The sequence below is a fragment of the Otolemur garnettii genome, unplaced genomic scaffold (assembly GCF_000181295.1).
Source record: "Otolemur garnettii isolate 467f Iridium unplaced genomic scaffold, OtoGar3 scaffold00136, whole genome shotgun sequence".
Classification (NCBI taxonomy): domain Eukaryota; kingdom Metazoa; phylum Chordata; class Mammalia; order Primates; family Galagidae; genus Otolemur; species Otolemur garnettii.
In genome coordinates, this window is record NW_003852531.1 from 3,378,680 (window position 1) to 3,401,340 (window position 22,661).

The following is a 22,661-nucleotide window of genomic DNA, read 5'->3' on the forward strand; positions in this document are numbered from 1 at the left end:
GCCTTAGCCGATTGAGCCACAGGTGCCCAGCCGAGACTCATTCTTTAATATACAAATTATTTAATCGATAGACTATTCAAATTTTTTATTACATTGGTTTTAAGTTCCCATTTTTTATAGGAATGTGTCCACTATTCTAAGATTTCAAGTTTATTGCCAAAATTTGTTTGTAATATGCTCTAAATATCTTTGTAATAACTGTAAGACTTTGACATTCATTAGAAATGTTGGTAATATGCTGTCACTTTTTTTCTTGATTACTACTGCTAGAGCCTATTTAATTTTATCAGGTTCCCTCCCCTCTTCCTCATTGCATTAATCTTTGGCTTCATTGATTTTTTTTTTTCCTCCCCATCAAGATCTGTTTATTTTCCGTTTAATTGATTTCTGCATTTGTCTTCATTATTCCCTTCTTAATAAATTGGTATTCTTCTAATTTATGAGATGGAGACTTAGGTAATTTATTTTTAATCTCTCTTTTCTTTTTTTATTAAATGATAGCTGTATACATTAATGCAAACATGGGGTACAGTGTAGTGTTTTCATATACATTTTGAAATACTTTCATCAAGCTGGTTCACATAAATTTCATGTCATTTGCTTAGTCATTGTGTCAAAACATTTATATTCTAGTAATCTCTTTTCTAATCTATGCCTATTAGTGCTGTCAATTTTCCTCTGATCTCTTTATCCTTATCCCACAAAGTTTTATATCATTTATTCATTATCCTTCAGTTCTTAGTATTTTTCTGATTTCCATTTGTGTTATTATGTACCTATGGATTATTTACAAGCATAATATATTGCTTAATTTATAAATATACAGGGCTTTCCTAATCTTTTAAAAATATATTTCTCAACTGCAGGCTAAATTTTTAGAAATGATAATAGTAGATCAAAAAGTATGCTGAACTTTTAGGCTTTTGTTAAATATCACCACATTAACCTCCATATAATGGTGTCCAAATTATATTTCCTCTAGTAGCATATGAGAACGTCTAATATCCCACTCCCACCAATACCAGGTATTTTTTTTTTAAGTTCTTGCTAATCTGTTAAAAAGATATAATGTATCTTTGTTTTAAGATATAATTTTTAAACAGTTGTTATTTTAATGATATTTTAACACCAGTTTTTCTTTCATAAATTGACTCTTGTCCATTGTTGATTTAATTTGGGTTCTGGTCTGTTTATTTGTAAGAGCTTTTAAAAACTCTTCTTAAGCTCCTTTCTAAAACCATAACTCTGGTTTGTTCTAGCTACAGAGAGATGATGAAGATTCCAACTAGTCTTTGGCAAAGCAAATCCAAAGTCAAGAAGGCAGGAGGGGAAAGGGTTGAAAGTCTGGGTAATTGAGTGTGCAAAGTGAGGGGAGAGAGAGGAGAATCAAGACAAGTCCTGTGGGTCCACCATGGACACCAGGGTACTAACGAGGCCTTTCTCAGAATTTGAAGACCCTGGAGGGTGAAAGATGAGTGACTTCCTGAAGGTGAAATACCTGAAAGACATTAGAGTCCTCTGCTGGCAGGTGGTAATATATGTTCAGTATTTGCTCAAGAGAGAGGAAAGAGAAATTTGGGAATCATCTGTGTAAGTCAGAAATGTGGAAGCTCAGAAGGGATTTGGGTAAGTTAATAAATTTTAATTGCCCTTGGTTGTAAGAGAATCTAGAAAAGCTTAGGGTGAGAGGTTGAGCTTTCTTAGAAGGCAACCATGTCATCTTACTAATCATTCCCTGATACTTCAGTCAGAAATGTGTCAGATAAATAACTAGCCTAATGCGGAATGGTCACCGAGGGATGATAAGCCCAGCTGCCTGTTGTCAAAGAAGGAAATCCCATGTTTTGTGATGTTTCCCCCAATACACTTTATAGACAGTCCAACATATGACTTCATTTTTATTTTCTTTTAGTTTATTGTCATTCAGACTTTTCTAGCATGTTTATTTTGTGGTCTCTTGTCAAGGACTTCTAGATTAGTACAGATAAATTACTAGAATAAAAATTTATTAGATTTATATGGAACTAATCCTTTCCCACCTATAAGTCTATCCTTTATCCATCCCTGTTTGTATCTAGTTCTGATTTTTCTTTAATCTCTTTTATCTACATATATATGTATTTGATGTTTTTTTATACCAGATCTTTTGGGGTAGACATTTTCTTTCAAAAAGAGTAGAGCTTCAAAGGCTGCACCTGTGGCTCAGGGAGTAGTGCCAGCCCCATATGCTGAAGGTGGCAAGTTCAAGCCCTGGCCCCGGCCAAACTGCAACAAAAACCAAAAAATTAAAAAAAAAAAAAAGCAGAGATTCAGGGTGGTGCCTGCGGCTCAAGGAGTAGGGAGCTGGCCCCATATGCCGAGGTTGGCGAGTTCAGACCTAGCCCAGGCCAAGAAATTGCAAAAAGAAAGAAGAGCAGAGATTCAAAAGTGTTAACCAAGACATTCTCTTATTTTCTCCCCATAAGTCCTGCGTTTGTCAGATGTTTACTTTCAAAGTGTGTGGTATTTTTCCTTTCTGTCTTATATATGTATAATTTCAGTTCTAAATTTTTTTTTTTTTTTTTTTTTTTTTAAGTAGAGTGCCGTGGCATCACAGCTCACAGCAACCTCTAGCTCCTGGGCTGAAGTGATTTTTTTGGCAGTTTTTGGCCCGGGGTTGGGTTTGAACCCACCACCTCTGGCATATGGGGCTGGCGCCCTACTCCTTTGAGCCACAGGCGCTGCCCCTAAATTTTTAGAATGATGAGAGTAGATAACCAAATTCCTAATCCTGTCTTCTTGAAGTCCTAAATTTCTGAGCCTCCTGATTGAGTACAGAAATTGCGGGTGGTTCTGTTCTGGTCCTTACAAAATAAATTAACTGGAAGTATCACCTCAACCGGCAGCGTAAGTGCACGTGAAACTTGGAGATTACGTCCTGTCTGGAGAGTGAGTGGTTAAAAGAACATCGCCTCTGGCTTTCATTCTGCCCTTTAATAACCTTGTGATCTCTGGTAGGTTTTAGTGCCCCAGTTTCTTCATTACAAATGGAACAGAGAAAATGAATACCTCACAGAATATCCAGACTAAATGAATTTAAGTTGTTAAGTGTTTTAAAACAGTACCTTGTATATAGTAAGTACTATGAAAGTATTAAATGATAAAAGATCAGCTTTCCTTTTTGTAGAATTTTGAACTTTAAAATTTGATTAGAAATTATTTTAGCAAAATTGAGTACTAAAACATTTAATTGGCCTTAAGATGATTTTAGTATCATAACTGTTTTCCTCATGTGATGCAAAATTACACTCAAGAAGGACCATTTGGTCAAACTGTCAACTCCCTGTTAAGTGTCTCCTGTAGATGTTTCTTATTGTTGTTGATTTGACTTTGATGTGTCAGTTTTTGGCTGATGAGTAATTGTCTGCGTACTGATAACTTGTTGGAATCAAGTGCAACTCTGAGTACTCCACGTCAATAAAGCATTTGGTATCTGCAGCGCAGAGAACCGTATGTGTGACTTCTTTTCATTTCAATTGGTAAACTTGTCAATTAGCTGCATTTGAAAAGTGATTTTTGATTAGTGCAATCAGTAAACATGGAATCCTTTCTGTGATTGCCATGCTGATTAGGTAAATTGTCACTTGAAAAGCTATTGGTGAAGCTTGGTTTATGTGGCCTTAGAGCTCTAGAAAAGGGATAAGTTTTTAAAAACCAAAGGAAAAAATTAACTGTCATTGTTCCTCTCTTGGCTGTTCCTTCTGAAGTGCAATTCACTAACTCAGAATTGTTTTCCTCCCTCTCAAATGGATCTTCTGTTAGAGCCATACAAATGAATGATGATAAGTTTGTTTTACTATCTTCTTCATTACTATCAGCCAGGAAATATTTCTGCTTTATGAGTACTTAAAGGCTGTATATATATGTACGTGAACTTTATGTGTGTATTTTAAATTGTACAAGAACTTTATGTGTATATTTTACTCAGAGCCATGTAAAGAATTTATTTAAAGATAGCCTTGGCTTGGCGCCTGTGGCTCAAGGGGCTAAGACGCCAGCCACATACACCTAAGGCGGCGGGTTCAAATCCATCCCGGACCCGCCAAACAACAATGATGGCTGCAACCAAAAAATAGCCGGGCGTTGTGGCGGGCGCCTGTGGTCCCAGCTACTTGGGAGGCTGAGGCAGGAGACTCACTTGAGCCCAGGAGTTGGAGGTTGCTGTGAGCTGTGATGTCACAGCACTCTACCCAGGGGGATGGCTTGGCACAGTCTCAAAAAAAAAAAAAAAAAAGATAGCCTTGATGTTTTTCTTTGATTTTTTTTTTCTTCTTTTTGGATTGCAGTCAAAGGATGTTTTAATAGTTATATCACCATTTTAGGTTTTAGAAAGTTTGCTTAGGTTTTAATTTTTTAAAAAACTATTTTGCATATTCTGAGTTTATATGAAAAAGATTGTTTTGGAGGTGAGAAGAGTACTAGTGAGGGATAATAAAGAGAAAAGCACCCAGCACGCTAGGAGTGAAGGGGAGGGACGCTTGCTGTTTTTAGAGTATCTGTAGGTGTATGGGTAAACTACAGAAAAGCATCCTCTCTCTTAAAAAAAGCATTTATACTTAGTGAACTTTACATTCTGGTTCTACTAGAGAATATTGCTGTCCTTAATCTAACATTGAGTGTGTTTGAACGTTATGAATATGTTTTACTGACCATGATGGCTTTCCTGCCATCTGCACTGTTTTACCTTATTTTTAAAAATTTTTTTCAATTTCAAATTTATTAGGATCCAGTATGGAAGTTTTTATAAGGACCATGGAGAGTGTGTGAAGCCACTTGAAGAATTTGCTTAAGGATAGCCTTGATGTTTTTCTTTGATCTTTTTTTTTTAAATTGAATTCAAGGAATGTTTTAATAATTGCATCACCATTTTAAGTTTCAGGAAGTTTGTTTAGGTTTTAATTTAAAACTATATTTTGCATTATGCCATACACAAAGAGATATCATGGACATCTAGGGCCGTTTCCAGGGTAACCACAGTGATTCTGGGCTATGTGTAATGCAGAGGTCAACAGGGGTCTGACTGAAATTCAGTGTATTTCTTTTGACTTTTGTATTATTAGCTAATTTTGTGTATGTAAAGGCACTGAAATAAAATACTTCTGGGAATAATTTCACTGATTCTCACTGAATTAACTTTTATATTTGATCTGAATTCTGAAGGGACCAGTGGACTTCAAGTTTGACACAGTAATGATCAGAAAAAGTGACGTATGTGTTGATTTTACTTGTAGATTATGTTTTCATAAGTGGTATCTCAATGAGAATCATATAACATATTCAGGTACCTAAATGTATCTTATGTTTTTCCGTAGAAATAAACCATTTTCATTTGTAAGATGAAATGACTGTTATTGTAAGAATTTCTGGGCCAGGAGTGGTGGCTCACGCCTGTAATCCTAGCACTTTGCGAGGCCCCAAGGTGGGTGGATCACCTGAGCTCAGGAATTCGAGACCAGCCTGGACAAGAGTAGACTTTGACTATACTAAAAATAGAAAAATTAGCCAGAGGTTGTAGTCCCAGCTACTTGGGAGGCTGAGATAGGAGGACTGCTTGTACCCAAGAGTTTGAGGTTGCTGTGAGCTGTGATACCACAGCACTCTACCCAAGGAGACAGTCAGACTCTGTCTCTAGTCAAATCAGTCAATCAATAAATGAATTTCTGGGTTTTACTCCTTCAGAAAATAATGAATATCTGATTGAGAACTTCCTCTGGGCCTAGAATAGTAAACTTTCTCCTCCATTTTCTGTGGGTTGGGTAGTGATTAGCTCCCTGTGTTTCCATGCAGGTTTTGAAAGCACATTACATGCATGGTGACCACTGAGATGCCTCCCCAGCTTCTTACTTAGTTTGGCTGCTAGTAGTTTGACTTTAAGAGAGAAAAAAGAGACTTAATTCAAATTGGCTAGAGAAATCACCCTTCTTTTGACTCGGAATGGGATTCTGCCTAGAAATAAGAGTTGGTTGGAAGGCTTCCCTCACTTACTGAGAGAGGCGTCTCCTAGTTTGGCTGTGGGAAACTTTTTGTGCCGGCCACAGACCCAGGGGGGAAGGCTGTGGTGGGTGCAGAAGGCTGCTCTGCTTCAGGTAGTTTGTCCACAAGTAGAAGATTTTCTCCACTCTGGCCTTCTTAGCTGTCTTCAGATCGGAAGGAAGTCAGAGCAGAGGCAGCCAGCTGTCTCGGGCTAGAATCAGCCAGATACTTATTTGTTCCATGTTCTTTTCATGGGAATTTGTTAAAGCCTGACTTGACTTTTTTCTTTTCTTTCTTTCTTTCTTTTTTTTTTTTTTTAAATGAAAACCAGATTATTTTTGGTTCCTAACCAGAAATAAGCTTTCATTTCTTTTCTTTAAGAAAGTAAGTTTAAAAAACATGATTCTTGTTTGTGTTTCTGTTAAAATGTCAGCCTGAATTCATTATGGTGAGCCTTTTCTTTGTTCTTAGGATTCTAGAGGTTACTGTCCTTACACAATAAACACGTTAGACAACTTCTGTAATCAGCTGTTTTAATTAGGTCACGGGGTGGTGAGATAACAGCCAGCTGTGGTTGGTTTATGTGGTTGATACCAACCTGCAGCACCACTGAATGCCCCAAGAAGTCCTGGTGTGTTCTAACACCCATTTACTCGTCAGTTTATTTAGAAGAGCAGGGGCTATTTGATTATGTCTTCTGCTTAGATATTGTTGCTAGTTCAGCTTTATATTTGGGGGAAGAGGTTTGACTATCAGAGAACAGTGGAAAAGTGAGTGGCCCCATCATTAACATGTTTTTCTGGTTTGTGTTGGTGAGATTGTGTGCTTTCTATTCTATGACAGTTGACATGGTTAGGAGGAAAATTTCAAGATCTCTATTCATTGAGTTTGGGTTTATGGGAAAGACCTAAATAAACCCTTTCCTTTTGTATGTATATAAAATTAAATGTTAAAACTATATATGCCTTTACACAACACACAGCAAGAGAAATGTGTGTTCACTAAAACTATGTTTTGTTAGCAAAAGAAAAATGATGAAACAAAGAATTTGCTGACCCTGTTGGTTACTTTGTGGTGTGTGTAATTATGATGCTAGTTTATATGGTTTACATTTTATCTCAGACTTTTTCTAAGAACTTTTAATTATAAAATATGGGGGGAGCTCAATGTTGATTACTTTTTACAATCTTCTATTTAACCCTTCCGTTTATTTTCCAGACATGAGGCCCCAGGATTCCTGGCGAGGTCCTCCTCCCCTTTTCCAGCAGCAAAGATTTGACAGGTAACATAAAGCAAACATGACTTTTAAATACTTCCACCCATTCACATTTTGCATTTATGGGCTTTTTAGAAACTAAAACATCCATAATTAGGGAAATATATAGCTAATACTTTTAATTAAAAGGCTCAGGTTTATATACTTTGCTGCTTTTCTTGGTTCTTGGCCTTTATTTTATTGATGCTTTTGGGATGCCCTAAAAAATGCAACACAGCTTAAAACTGCATTAGGTTTTGGTCAGGCTAAACAGATTTCTTTTTAGAAGGGTTGTGCAGCTTAATGAGGCATAACTAATGGTGTTCCACTTTTATCATTTCTGTGTGGCAATGCAGCATTAGTACAGACCATCCATTGATTCTTACTACAAACCTCTTGAAGTCCTAATCAGCTTCTTTGGTACGACTTTTTCAGAGCTGCCAAGCCTATTGTAGGCTAGTGTCACTGTAGGTCAGTAGTTATTAGTTGCCACTGAAAACAGTTTCTTTAACTACTTAAGATTGAACTGAATTAAACGCAGAAGGGACTCAGAAGAGGATTATGGGATCTGCAGTCTTAATAAGTACCGTGGACTAGGAGGAATGTGACATGGTTTCATAACGAGGGATGTTTGACATGTGTTCTTCCATTGATAAGTTGCATGCCCGTAAGTCAGATGGACTCTGTATAACAGGACAGTGAGGCACGTTATGAATAATTATATTAACATCTGTAGAATAATTTTTTGAAGGGCAACTTAAAAAGTATCATAAAAAACCATTGTATGATGGTTTTGCCAGTGTCAGGAAATGAAACAAATTGAGCCCCATCTTAGAAGGGCTTCCTTTTTTGCCTTCCCAGTTTTAATCTGTTTTACTGCCCTCCCCTCTGCATGTTAGCAATTTTTAATCTGTTCACATCTGAAATGAACAAAATGTTTTCTTATGTGGAGTTATAAATGTTTCTTTCCTTTTTAGAAAGCTCTGTTTACAGAGACACCAAAACTTCATTTCATTTTTGTCTTTAAAAAGATAAAAGAAACCATGTTATTCAGTATTTCTTAATAGTATCAGCCATCTACTGGAAGTCCCATTAAATGTAATATGCTTGGCAGTGTATGTATGTTTTCTTTTTAGTATACATGCTCAAGACATGTTGTTTCATTATCTTCAGAGTGGTATCCCATTCAAACAACTTAAATGAGTAAGGGGTAAATTTGTCTTAAATTACGGTAGAGCCTCCGTAGTTGACCCCTCCCTACACTGATCACCTCCTTACACTGGCCTAATATTCATACTCCAGCCATGCAGCACATGTGCCCATCAGCACAGTGGGCCTAATTCCTTTTGCTCACCAGTTTGTTCTAGTCCCTTGGGTGGTTAACTCACAGGGGTTTCTGCTGTATATACTTGTTTTACTTATCTTACTGATCATTTTCTTTCTATGTTGACAGTAATTGCAAATGTTTATTGTCTGCTTACAAAGTGTTAGCACTGTGTTAACTTTCTTTTATAAGTGAGACTTCATTCCTCCCAACAACTCCTTGTTAAATAGATGGTGTTATTTTTGCATTTTTATTGATGAAGAAACTGAGGCACACAAGAAGTTCAGGTTACCTTAGGTCACTCTTTCATGCCATTCTTTACCAAGAAACTTTTCACTGGAACAAAACTCATCAGAGTATTTACTCTGAGCATAGTATAAAGCCATAAGGACTTCAAAGGAAGTGAAGGATCTCCTTCCGCTACTGAGGCCCCCTTTCTTTAGCACCAGCAGCTTCCTTTCCCTCTGTGTATGTTAAGTTTCCTAAGCTCATCGTCATTGTTCCTGCTCTGGCTCTGATGTCTGCTGGGGCTTGTTCTTATGCTGCCCTAGCCAAGTACCCATATTATTCTGACTGACTTTGTGAACCCAGCGGCCGAGGGACAAGTATTGTGGGTGTATTTTTTTGCTTTGTTTTTAGCTAGATATTTAAAAATCATGCCTGAAAAGCAAAAGTTAAGTAAGAATATAATAGAATTCTATTTTATAGGTCTTAAACTGTGGTCTGTCAAGAAATGTCCTATTTTATTTCTAAGTTTAAATTCAGCTCTCCTAAATTCTCCATTAGCTGAGGCAGATGCATCACATCACCCTAAATGCTTGCATTTTCAAAGCTCTTGTAAGTACAACTGTCAGGCTCAGTAAGACAGCAGAGAGACTGTCACGACTTCACTGAGATGACTAGTTAAGTAGAAGAATGCCTCTGAGAAACAGGTTTTACTGATCCTCAGTTCAGGATTATTTTCTGTTGTACTGTTTAGAATGTTTGCAGAGAATCCGATCAGAAAAAAGAATGATGAGGGTGTTTTTCTGATGCTTCTGTTGTTATTTTATTTTTTTTGAGACAGAGTCTTACTCTGTTGCTCTGAGTGTTGTGACGTCATAGCTTTGAGATAGTATTTATAATCCATATATTCATTTGGTATAAAAATATAGCAGGGGCTGGACTCAGTGGCTCTTGCTTGTAATCATAGTACTCAGGGAGGCTAAGGTGGGTGGATTGCTTGAGCTCAGGAGTTCGAGACCAGCCTGAGCAAGCTAAGACCCCGTCTCTACTAAAAATAGAAAAAGTAGCTGGGTGTAGTGGCATATGCCTGTTTTCTCAGCTACTCAGGAGGCTGAGGCAAGAGGATTGTTTAAACCCAGGAGGCTGAGGTTGCTGTGAGCTACGATGCCATAGTGCTTCAAAAAAACAAAATAACGACAGGAACCATCCCTCTCTCTTGCTCCCCTCACAAAGACAGCCTAGTGTTGATACTTAGCAGAGCTGTACAGCACTTAAGTTCTGGTATTAAGCTTAGCTATTCATGGAAAAATCTTCAAAAACTCTTGATTTGCCATATGTATAAATTAAAAATATCCAAATTGGTAGTAGTTACTTCACAGTGCTAATAATTTTTCAAAACAGTCTGGCAAATGGCAAAGATAAGTTAACCTCAGTTACTAACCTCTAATTCTAAAAAGTTAGGATATGTCAAGTTCAGTGTGTCCACTCCAGATCTTAAATGTAGACAAATTCCAGTTTGTATTTGTAAATTATTATAATTAGTACAGACATTAGGTAAATTTGTGGAAATTAAGGCCTATTTACCCATAAAAAGAGGGCAGCACATGTCATTCTTTTGTTCTGTTTACTTTTAATAATGATTTTTGTCATAAAAATTAGCTCCTTGAAAATTTTTTTTTTTTTTTGAGACGGAGCCTCAAGCTATCCCCCTGGGTAGAGTGCCATGGCATCACGCTCACAGCAACCTCCAACTCCTGGGCTCAAGTGAGTCTCCTGCCTCAGCCTCCCAAGTAGCTGGGACCACAGGCACCCGCCACAACGCCTGGCCATTTTTTGGTTGCAGCCGTCATTGTTGTTTGGCGGTCCGGGCTGGGGATTCGAACCGCCACCTTAGGTGTATGTGGCTAGCGCCTTAGCCGCTTGAGCCACAGGCACAGAGCCGAAAATGTTTTAAAAGCATTTTGAAAAAGGAGAAATGTGTTTTTAAACTGAATTCATTCCTAACCTATTTTTTAGAGCACAGAGTATTTTAAATTGTACTTATAATGTGTATTATTCATGCCAGCAGATTTTCCTGAATCTTAGTTGAGTGAATTTTATCATTATAAGACTAGAAAGAAAAATTGATTAGTTAATGCAATGTGTGAGCTGCATTTTGGGCATATGGGGTTTGCATTAATGGCCCAGTTTTGATGAACTTTCTTGATCACAGCACAAATCTTAGCACCTCCCTCTGCAGAGACCAGAAGGGACCATTCCCGTCTCTATACACAGAGCTGTTCTTGCTAAAATATATTTGTACCAATAATGAACTTGAAAAATAATTAAAAGCCCCAAACATGTGCATTTCTGTATAAGACAGATTTATTTTTAATTTTATCTAGAATTACTTACAGCAAATTAAATATTAGAGCTCTGGTTTCAGTCACCAACTGTAAAGAATAGCTTTGGCCTTTCTAGAGTTGTTCAGAGAGCTGTTCTTCTCTTCGAGCCACCACACAAAAAAAAATTATCTTTGGTGTTTTTTAATAAAGAGAAGGCAAGCTGCAAGTGAAGAGAGGAGAATGGGGCAGTTAGAGAGGATAGATTCAGGCTTGAATAGCTGTTAGAAGAATGCATTACCCAGTGAGGCCAACTTCAGGCTTTTTTTTCCCTGAGACCTCGGAAGTGAAAGTCTTATGCTGATAGGGTTATAAAGTAATACCAGTTAGTCAGCACTTTACTGAATTTAAAGTTTTATTGAATTCCTCCTAAAATCTTCAATAGCCCCAAAGTTTCTAATGTTAAAATATACTGGAGCATTTTACTCCTGTTTATTCTTTGTAGTGACTTCTGTAAAATGGAAGTTGAAGAAAGTGACTCAAGGAGAAATGGTGATTGTCTTTAGAAGGTATATCTTTGCTGCATTATGTGACAGTTTTTAATTAAGTTATGATTTAATACATTATACCTGTTGCTTTGTGTCTACAAAGTTAAAATGGGTACTTAAAGACAATTAACATTTCTTTCAACTAATAATCTGAGACAGCAAACTGGGTTATAATAGCTGTTGAATCTGTGTTCCCATGTAAACTGTACACCAAATGCCAGTCAGCCCATGCCAATTAGTGCTCATGTTGCTAGGTCACCGTGGTCAATTGAGAGCTGCATCAATAGAACTTGAAAAGGTTTCCTCCCAATCAGACCTTCTGACATATTGAACAGAATAATGGATGGGAAAAAACAGCCAAGTCCCCTACCCTGGATTCAAAATACTCAGGAGTAAGAATTCATTTGCAACCTGCAATTAACTAGAAAGAATGGATCCAAGAAGGAGTCTGGACATTTTTGAAAATAAAGCCTCATTCTCCTGTCATGTACATGTTTACTCTTTGGAGAGCATCTTAAATGTAGCCAACTTGGTGATCTTGGGTACAAATCTTTAAGTGACTAAAAAGGAAATTTCACAATTGAAACTAAACAAAAATAATTTTTTAAAGTCAGACCATCAACTCAGTAGTTTAAACACCCTTTGTAATAAATGTTGATGCTTCTTGGAACACGTTAGACTGTGTCATACTGTGCGGGGTATGAGAATAAACGCTGTTCTGGCTCTGAGTGTCACATGGGATGGGCACATTGGATTGTCCTAAACTTTGGAGATGATACCTACTAGTTTTAGGCTTTGTGCTACATGATAGGCCTGGCTTCTGATGCAAACATGGTGTTTTTCCACAGGGGCGTTGGGGCTGAACCTCTGCTGCCATGGAACCGGATGCTCCAAACCCAAAATGCAGCCTTCCAGCCGAACCAGTACCAGATGATTGCAGGGCCTGGTGGATATCCACCCAGACGAGATGATCGTGGCGGGAGACAGGTAATAAATACAGTGCGAGCTGAGAAACATGTTGCTCACTTTGTATTTAAATAAGCCTCGCAGGACTCCGTATTTTCTTACCAACATTATAGAGATGTTCGGTCCATCATTAAAAATGTAGAGGGTGACTACTTGGCTCACTAAATGGGGTTTTATACCTTAAAGATGCTGAACAATTTCCAGCCCAGAAACTAGAGCTTTTAATCATAGCAGTTAAGGTAATAATGCCAAGTATATTCAGTCACCAATCCATACTGTTTTTTCTTAAAGATATTGGTTGTTAATAGAAATTAGGCCCCACTTAGTAGATGATAGTTTTCTGGAAGCTAAAAGTAAGAATCTCCCTTTTCAGCTGTTGTCTTTATTCAAATTACAGCCGCCTCTTGATGCATCTTGTCTTGATGCATCTAATATTCTTTTCTCATGGAAAAAAAGAAAACTCTTGTTAATTTTCCATATATTTTTCTAGTAAATGAAAGCAGCTGTTATCATTGAAAGAGTATCATAATTCCTGGACAAATTTAGTAGATGTAAGCTTAATTTCCTTCTCTTTACAGCATCAGTTTTAGGAGCATGTAAGACTGAGATCTATTTGGCATAATTTTTCTTCCAGCAATTTGACACCCTGGCCAGTATTTACTGCTCTTTAATGGACTCTTTACTAGAGAATAGATTGGAATGCTGTGATTCAGAGTATGTAGTGTTTGTAGAGTTTGGCACCTGCAGTGATGTGAAGTGGTTTTAAAATTGCTTACCTGGTGTTGCCTACAGGTCTTTTGCAGTGCTTTGCATATTAATTTATAAGATCTCTCCTCTAAATCTAAGGAAATCTTCTTTTATACTTTTTGATGTATTCTTACAAGTCTTTGTCCACCTTACAGGAAAATAATCACCTTAATTGCAAATAGTTCATGCCTTTTGAGGGGATTTTGTTGCAGTTCATTTAAATCACTTCACAGTATTTTGCTTTTAATTAGTTCAACCCAAGACTTCAAAAAATTGTATCAGAAAATTGAGGCTGTTTATGTTACTAGAGTCTAGACAGCACTAGTCAAATAAATTAATTAAATAATGAGCATTTTTGAAATGACATATTTAAAACGTGAAGAAATCTTGGAGAATGTTTAATCCAATCACTTCATTTTCTGAGTTGGAAATCTCAAAACTCTATAGAGTTTGGCAGCAGAGCTCTGGGCTGGCTGCCTAGTGAGTGCAGTTCATCATCTGTCTCCTTCAAAGGAGTTCATCCCTTTAAAGGAATTCTTTGCTGTTATAGCTTAGAAGATATAAACCAATTAATAAATTTATCATTCCTTTAGGAGTTTTTGGAAGTATATTCATTTTTTCTCAGAGATACCTTTTTTTTTTATTAAATCACAATTGTTGAAGTTATTATGAAACTGCATAAGTTCATTGTTAAAAACAGAATCATGACTTCATTGTATTTATAGTAAAATTTATATGACTGAACAAAGCCTTAGCCTACACTGTGGCTCATATTATAAAATGTGCTCTGAGGGGTGAAATCGGGGAAGGGGTCTGTTTCAGAGTCCTGGAGGCCTAGAAAGGGGATGATGATGAAGGGATGTTACAGTTATCTTCCGTTATACAGAAATGTTATTTGCAAGCATAAAAGGGTATGCGTGTCACCACTAATTCCTTATATTAACTTTGGTGGTACTTAATGCTCTATTATGAATTGCTAAAGAAAAAAATTGTAGAATTAATTGGTTATTTGGCCTTAACTGGCTTATTAGCAAGCTCGTGTCTTGGCTAAGCAAAGTGATTTTCCTAGTGTAATATCTGAGTTATTATGAAAGTTTTGAGATACACAAAAATCAGGAAACGTAAAATCTGTCCTCCTGGAAAGAAATGAAGCCCTCCCAGCAACACCGGTAAGCCCAGCAAGTTGAAACTTACACAGGTGAACCAGAAAGGACTCTGTCTACTGTGTTTCTTGGAAGTGAAATAATGGACCATAACACAGTCTGTTTCAAAATGTTTGTAGTTGACCAACATATAGTGTAATATGTCTACAGAGATGTGCATACTTTACCACTGTGTGACTTGAATTACTGGTAGTGGTGGTGGGAAAATTGAGAACAATGGTCTTTGTCTGTTGCTTACACAAAGTGTATTTACGTATAGTAAATTTATGTGCATTTTAGGGAATTTTTAAAGTGTGGTTATTAAGACTTTGGGGGTTAGCTTTCAATGGTCACATTTGTGCTAAGTCTCCAACTTTGCAACAAGCTTGTGTTCAAGCTGTGGATCAAAGCACCTGTTTTGGGGACTTTCTGTGTGCCATACTTTTAAGACATACTCCCCCTCCTTTATGATGTGTTTTTCTTTAGAGATGTAAAGTTAACTTACTTGCAAGGGTATTAATCTAGAAAATAAACTCTTTCTTTTCTTTATTTTCAGGGATATCCCAGAGAAGGAAGGAAATATCCTTTGCCGCCACCCTCAGGAAGATACAGTTGGAATTAAGCTTTTGTAAAGCTTTCCCAAATCCTTTCATCCTTCTACAGTTTTATGCTATTTGTGGAAAGGAGATTTCTTTCTCAAGTAGTAGTTTTTAATAAAACTGCAGTACTTTGTGTATTTCTTTTAACAGTGTATATTTCTACTGATCTGATCTCACTGTTTATGTTGCTTTCCAAAGATGTGTGTTGCATAATACAGTGGATCTGAATTTATTATTGCTTGCAAAACATATTTGATGGAACAGGAGAACTGGTTTTTCATTATGGTTAAAAATCAAACCTGCTGTGGATTTCAAAGCACAGTGTATTCTAGATCATCTTAGGATCCATGCTGATTTTTAATGCACAAGAATTAGGTATGCACTCTTGAGCTGGAACCCTCAGCGCACTAGAGTATATATTGTTCTGTATTTCTTTGGAAACATTTCATTCATGTACTTGTCCTACAGAAATTTCTGGACTTTAGTAAAAAAATAAAATGAAACTTTAAAAACTCTGGTCTTGTGCTTTTTTTTTTTTTCTTTTATAGTATTTCAGCTTTGAAAATCTTGACTACAAGCATTTTTTTTTAAATCAACTTTTACAAAAAACTGCAAGGCAGTGAAGTAGATTTTAAGGGGATATGGTCAGCAAGGCAATCCAACAGAAACTTACACTTTCTTATTAACACTTTGGCTAACTATAAAACTTTTCTGAGAATAAATCATATACAATTTTACAAAGTTCATATAGACTTACGCTCTAGTATTAAGGATTTGTTTTAAATATTTCAAAAAAGTTTAATTTCTAAATAGTCTATAGATTTCAATTTGTACTCATTTTTTTTTCTTTGCTACTAAGCACATACTATGGTTCCTTAAATATGTTAGGAATTCACATACAGCACTTAATATCCACCATTTTCATTTGATTGCCCAAACAAACTTAGACACATGTAAAAGCTTGCTACTTTGTTTTTATTTTTCCATTTCAGCCTAAAATAAAGATGAAAAGTTTCTCTTTGACCTTGTGATTTAGGATATTTTTGCTTCAATATTCAACTGAAGCACACTTGTAATCTTGGGCTATGTGAGGAAAACTCACCTTATCTTAAATAGGAAAGAATTTTGAAGCTATTGAGTTCATTGCTAATAATGGGTGAATAGAGCAGGATCTTTTATCGTTGAGACAAAAGGACACAACCATTATATATCTCCTTCGCTTGACTTTCCAGTGATAAACACCTTCTGTTAAATTTCTTTGTAAGTGCATCTTCTGAAATATTACAAAATGGATAGCCGTCTTTAAATAAATACTGTGTATTCCAAAGGAGCCCATACTCTTCTTCCCTTCATATATTCTCAGACCTTTGTTTTATTTTAAGTTATCATGAGGCTGCTATTTTTAATTCTGTTAAAGACATCTCAGCAGAAGCCCTGATGGAAGAAATGAGAGCTACATTTCCTTTGCAGGGCAGGTGGTGTGCCCCGAGGGACTGCCCTAGCTGAGCACACCCCAGGCCCTGCTCCACACAACACTCCTTCGTTCCTTGGTCTTCCAACACTTTCCAGCTTTTCCCTACGTGTAAACCTTCCAGAAAAATGCCCTGTTAATTTCAACAAGTAAAATGTTTTTTGGAGCCGTGAATGGAATAGGCTGTACATACCTTCAAATTTTGATGTAAAAATAAAGTCAATGGGCCAATTTTAAGTAGTTAAATTGTACTTAAGTTATATTTAGACGGCACTTTTTTTCAGCCTTTCTTATCAGTAAATATTTTTTTTCCCTTAAATCTTAGAACCTGGAGGCACCCTCACTATTGTGGCACTAAGGGCCTGTACTTAGCAATTGTCTTTCCTTTATAGATCAAATCGGGTAACGTATGTTAATGTACAAAGCGGTCTACAAGCTGGTATTAGATTGCCATTAGCGTTGCAAAGCCAAATTGGGTGTAACGACCTGTAGGTTAATTTTCACACGATGACGCAGGACGTCAAGCACAGGCTTGGTGGCCCCGGGGATCCCGCGCTCCCTTTTTGGCTGGGCGCCCCAGGCAGCGCGCGCTGGACAGAAGGGCCCCGGGTGCAGGGCACGGCGACGCCGCCTGCGGTGAACGGAGCAGCGCCCGCCCAGGGGCGGCGGGATGGTGCAGCGAGAACTGGCTGGCTTCTCGGAGTCAAGGTCCTAGGTCCTTGGCCCCAGTTTTCTTTAAAGATGGGCTGGGAAGCGCTGGGCCCTCGGTGCATATGGGTCACGTGCCCGGCGCGCAGGTCTCCCTCGCGCTGCTCGGCGCCCCCAGACACCCGCCTATTGCCAGCCCGGGAACCCCGCGAGCTGGCGGCTTGAGCCGGCGGGTGCAGAAAAGGTCCGACTTCCGAACCCCAACCTGGCATCTGTTTCCCGGGTAGCTTCTCAATTTGCCCAGTTCCGTCTCCACTCCCTGTACAAACGCAAGCACCGCACCTGTAAGAAAATACTGGAAATGTTCTTCCTCTTGTGGCTGCTCTTTTAAGTTCTAGGTCTGAAGGTAGCCGAATTGTTAGCTATGCATTCAAATCTAAAAGTCGACTTCAGTCCCGGCTCCCAAAAGCGGAGCGGCTGTCTAGCTCCGTCCCGCTCCTTCGCCGCCTACAGCCTGCCCAAAGGGTCCCTGGAGCGGCGTTCCCGCCACTCCACTCCTGGAGATAGATCGCTCGCTCTATTTCTAACCAGGAAAAGGTCAACAGACAAGCTTAGTAACAAACGGCCCATTCTCTGAGGGTTTTTTCCTCCTCTCCGGGTAAAGTTGAATAGGCATACTTGTGTCTTGTTTCCCGATGCCGTATTTACGGAAGGAGGACCAAGAGAGAACACGCTTTAAGTGGGAATAGAGCTGTTCACTACTGCAAAATAGATCGCACAGCTTAAATTTAGGCAATGTTAGTGCTTAAACTTTTATTAGAAGTGAGCTAAACAACTGAAATAAGAGGTTACATGGAATTTTAAAGACATAAAAGGCATTTACTTGTAAACATTCTAAAACAAAACCAAATAAAATATTAAAAAAAAACTTCTCATGGAAACTTTTATTACCTGTAAACTTAAAAATAATAAAAACTAAAGTGAATTTGAATCACAAAGTTACCTCAATACTTACTGGAGAGAGTGAATTCCTGATGCCATGTGGATGCGGTTCCCATGGGGTCTGGGCATCTTCTTCGAAACTTTCTCAGATACTAATTCTGGCTGGCAGTAAAAGATTACTTATGTTTTAGAAAATGTATCTATTACCTTGTCACACTGAGTGTGAGAATGGCAAGCCACAGTGTTTCAAAATACTGGACTCAAGGTAACGTTAATGTTATGTTAAGCAGCTGAGGAATATCATCCATGCTTCCAACTCGTCTGAAATTTATGTGTGGCCATCACATGATACTTTTTTGGTTAGGCACAAATTCATATCTTAAGACCCAGTTGGTAGGTCTTTGTGTAATTACGGCCCACAATTTTATTCTAAAAGTCTTTCTAAATCATTAGTATTAAATGCTGTTAACAAAGTCTATGGAAGGTGCTTGCATTTAGTAAACAAGACGGAGTCTCTGATTTGCTTTTAATTGAAAGTAAACAGCCACTAGCAGGATAGTTTGAACACATCTGTATTGATAGAACTCTGACTACTAGATGTGTCCGTTAGCTTTTAGTTCTAAGGAAAGCCTTAAATAGAAAAAACTCGGTTACACCCCCACCCTTCCATATACAAAATACCCTTGTGTCCTTCAAAACTTGCACACTCTCTCTCTCTCTCACACACAACACTTTAATTTACAACCCAACACAGCTTACAGAAAAGTACCTGTAATCCCTGTCCCTCCTTTCTGCAACTTTGATTCTGGGTTTTGGTTTCCATGCCTCAATTAAAAAAGATAAGTTATATTGTTGTAAAAGTCCAAAATATTTAGGAAAATGTCACATCTGCAAAGTTAGCATTTCAGAAACTGAGGTTTGCTGTGGCCTCTGCTAAACTTTAAGGGGCTTTGTTCCACTCAGACCCTGCACCAATCCTCCCTAGTGGTTGTGGAGACACTTATCCTCCTCTTCAGTTAATGAGTTTCACCTAGTCTGGCCGTTTGTGTTTTTATAAAAGATCTGCACAGCACTAATTGCAAAGAAGAAAAAAGCTCTTGTCTTGCATTAATCAGAACATGGAATTCTATAGTAAAAACATTTTCTATTTTAATGTTTCAGGAAATAAACCTCCTAATTTCAAGATGTACATACATTAAATTCAGTCTCTGGGTGTATAATGTTAAGTCCTCTGTAGCAATTACTTCTCACTTGGATCTTTTACAACTTAAAAGAATGCTGAAAGGAAAAACCAAATGCCTACCCCAGTATTTCAGAAAATACTATATTAAAAAGTTGTTTCTTTTTAATGGTGACATTTTCGAAAGAGAGTTCACTTGTTTAGTTGAAGGTATTCTTTGTTCCAGAAATAAATTATGGAGAAAAAATTGAGTAGGAAGATTGTCTTTAAATATATTACCTCCAACCTTCAGGCCATAAATTTTCTTTAAATAGATTACCTCCAACCTTTAGGCCATAAGGTATTGTATTGGTCTGTAAAAAAAAAAAAAAAAAAAAAGCAATTATTATAAACTATGTGGCCTTTTAGAACATGTTTTATAAAAGTAAAATTTCAGAATTCTGGTACTATGATGGGGAAACTATCATAATGGTTTCACAAACAAGCATTTTGAAATTTGGCACATTAGTAATGGTTAGCGTGGTTAACATTTCTAAAGTCACTTCCATTAATAAACAAAAAACCAAGTTGGGAGAATTTTCTGTAGGTGTATTGCACCATTTTCATACTAACTTGCTTAAATTATTTCTTCTTAAAGGGTGATTCCCTTGTTTCTTTAGTGCCCCCCTGCCCCCCTCCCCCCGCCCCCAAGGAACTGGAGTTCTTTTAAATTACTATATAAAACACAGGTTACAGAAAGTACAAATTTAACTTCTAACACACCTTCCTGTGGATTCACTTTGCACATTTAGAAAAATGCTGTAATAATGAAGTGAACTGATTCATCCCCAAGCTGTAATTCTAAAACCTAAAACTGTAACTATTTGATCATTTGTAAATGTTTAATCATGCTATTTCTTTAATTTTTCGCTAATTTTATAAGCTCACATTTGTCAGCTTTTAGTATTTTTACCCCAATACCAGTTATTTAAGTCATAAGTAAACTGAGCTGTGGTGTCATATCATGCCAACTAGGGTAAAAAAAAAAAAAAACAAAAAACCACAAAACCCTATACACTTAATGAAAAAGAAAAGACCACTTGACTTTTAGAAAAAAAGTACTTAAGGTTCTTTTAAGTTATATTTAAATATCCATTTGAGGCATAGGAAATATAGATTGGTATATTATTAAAGAGTAAATACATTATTTATACAATAAAACACCAATAAATTCAACACAACTCCTGTTAAGTTCTAAATATGATGAAAATTATAAATATTTTAGTTATCCTTTATATCTTGATTACAATTCAACAAATCACCTCTTCTCGATGTGCTTTGAAATACAGATTGATATGAATTTTAGCAATGTTATTTGCTTATTTGAGTAATTTATCAAGGTATTCAAATTCAGAAAAGAAATACCTCAAGAAGAGTAAATACCATGTCTATGGAAAGATGGGGTGCATTTATTTTATCAGTTGATTTTGGGAGACGGATGCGATATACAAGGAAGCGTACCACCTTGTTTTCTCTTACGGTGAGCTGCATCTTAGTGGGACAGAATCTTCTTGTAGGGTAATACAGACTCATTTGCCAAATACTGATCAAAACATTTTGAAATCAGCATTGAATTACAAAAGCTAAACAGACGTATATATCGATATTTTGATTATTCCATTGCTCTATTACTTAAATGGCAATAATTTCTCTGCAATAATGTTGCTATGTATACGATCCACCTTGAACTGCCGTAATTGGCTTTCAATCAAGTATTAATAAAATTGCACTGGGAGCCTTTGAAAATTAATCTCTCGTGATAAATTCCACTTCAAAAAGAATTGTTAAGTTAATGAGGATAGGTTGATTTTTCCAACTACAAACACCAACAAAGTTTCCAATTTTAGAACTCTTGAGAGCTGTGGTTTTAGAAACTTGGTGGATGTGAACTCTGCCAGCTTTTCGCATAATTTGGGAACTTGTGGAAGGAGAAAATCACCATCTAAAAGCCTCCTAGTGTGTGTGATGTTACAGTATTTGGTCCCGGGGCTGTCTCTGTCCCCGACTCCCAGCAAAGAGGATCAGAGTCTGCCCCTCTCCGAGACCCTGTCGTTTTTTATTCCCGTGTACCCCAAGTGTTAGCTTCCGCACATGTCCCCCATCCGTTCTGGCAGTTTCTTGCAGACCTATCGCAGGCCGACCCCCATCCCTGGGCGCCTGCGCGGTCACCAAGTCCTGCCATAGAGCAGGTTAGCACCCAGCACACCGCTGCCATAGTCCCCGGCGGCCGCGTCCAGGGCCGCCAGGCCGCCCCCGGGGCCGTGCAGCGCAGGAGGGCTCGGCGACAGCTCCTCGAGCTCGGGCGCGGGCGTCGGGGCCGGCGGCTGCGGGCCGGCCTGGCCTGGTGTGGGCGAGCTGGCACCGTTCTGGCACGGCTTGCCGTCCTTGACCAGCACCGGCACCGCCACGCGGCGCGGCGACGGCGGCGGCGGCGGCGGCGGGCCCAGGCCGCCCTCCTGCTGAAGCTGCTGCGCCGCCTTGTCCTTGGCTTGTCGCTTCATCTTGTACCGGTGATTCTGGAACCAGATCTTGACTTGCGTGGGCGTCAGGTGGATCATGCTGGCTAGATGCTCTCGCTCCGGCGCCGACAAGTACTTCTGTTGCTTGAAGCGTCGCTCCAGCTCGTAGACCTGCGCTTGCGAGAAGAGCACGCGGCGCTTCCTTCGCGGCGCCGCGGCCGCTGCGTGCAGTGGCGCCAGAGACTTGGCTGCGTCCGCGATGCCCGTCAGCGACCCCATGCCGGCCACGTTCACGCCTGTCGACGGCCCCATGAACCTGGAGACTGGGGAGGGGCGCAAGGGGAAGGCTGGTGAACTAGAGGCCCGCCGGGCGTCAATGCCGCCGCCGTTCTCTTCCCGCCGCCGCGGCCGCGACGCCGCCGGGTGCCGGCGGGCTCCCAGGACCCCCTGCGCAGCGCGCCCCTGGCCCCAGCACCCTCCGCGCGCCCTCGCCGCGTCCCAGGACGCCGCGCCGACCTCCGCACCCGCCCCGCGCCCGGGGTTGTGGCGGGAAATGCCCGCGCCGCCCGCCGGCCCTCAGTCCCGCGCTCCTGGCCCCGCTCACTTGACGAGTAGCGCGGGTCCGGGTTGGTGCCGTACCAGCCGGTGGCCGCGGCGGCCGTGCCGCCCCGCATGCCGTCCGTGTAGGCGGGCAGCTCGCCCATGTTGCCCAGGCCGCCGTTGCAGTAGCCGCCCATGGCGCCGTGCGGGCACTGCGAGACGCCCGGCGGCATGTGGTAGGTG

General features: G+C 39.1%; 2 protein-coding genes across 2 annotated transcripts in view; one reads left to right on the forward strand and one right to left on the reverse strand.

Annotated features, from left to right (window-relative positions):
- Positions 1-15,654, forward strand: part of XRN2 (5'-3' exoribonuclease 2) — an 86,058-nt gene extending 70,404 nt beyond the window's left edge. Inside the window, exons 28-30 of the mRNA XM_003798469.2 lie at positions 7,231-7,294; positions 12,534-12,672; positions 15,097-15,654. Of these exons, the coding sequence (XP_003798517.1) occupies positions 7,231-7,294; positions 12,534-12,672; positions 15,097-15,162 (269 nt within the window). The 3' untranslated portion in view covers positions 15,163-15,654. The remainder of the gene's footprint in view (positions 1-7,230; positions 7,295-12,533; positions 12,673-15,096) is intronic.
- Positions 15,655-21,584: 5,930 nt separating this feature from the next.
- Positions 21,585-22,660, reverse strand: NKX2-4 (NK2 homeobox 4; the record flags this gene model as incomplete). The annotated part of the gene is made up of 2 exons (XM_003798486.2): positions 21,585-22,201; positions 22,483-22,660. Coding segments are annotated over 2 exons (795 nt in total), but the record flags the coding sequence as incomplete, so codon positions are not given.
- Position 22,661: the final 1 nt, after the last annotated feature.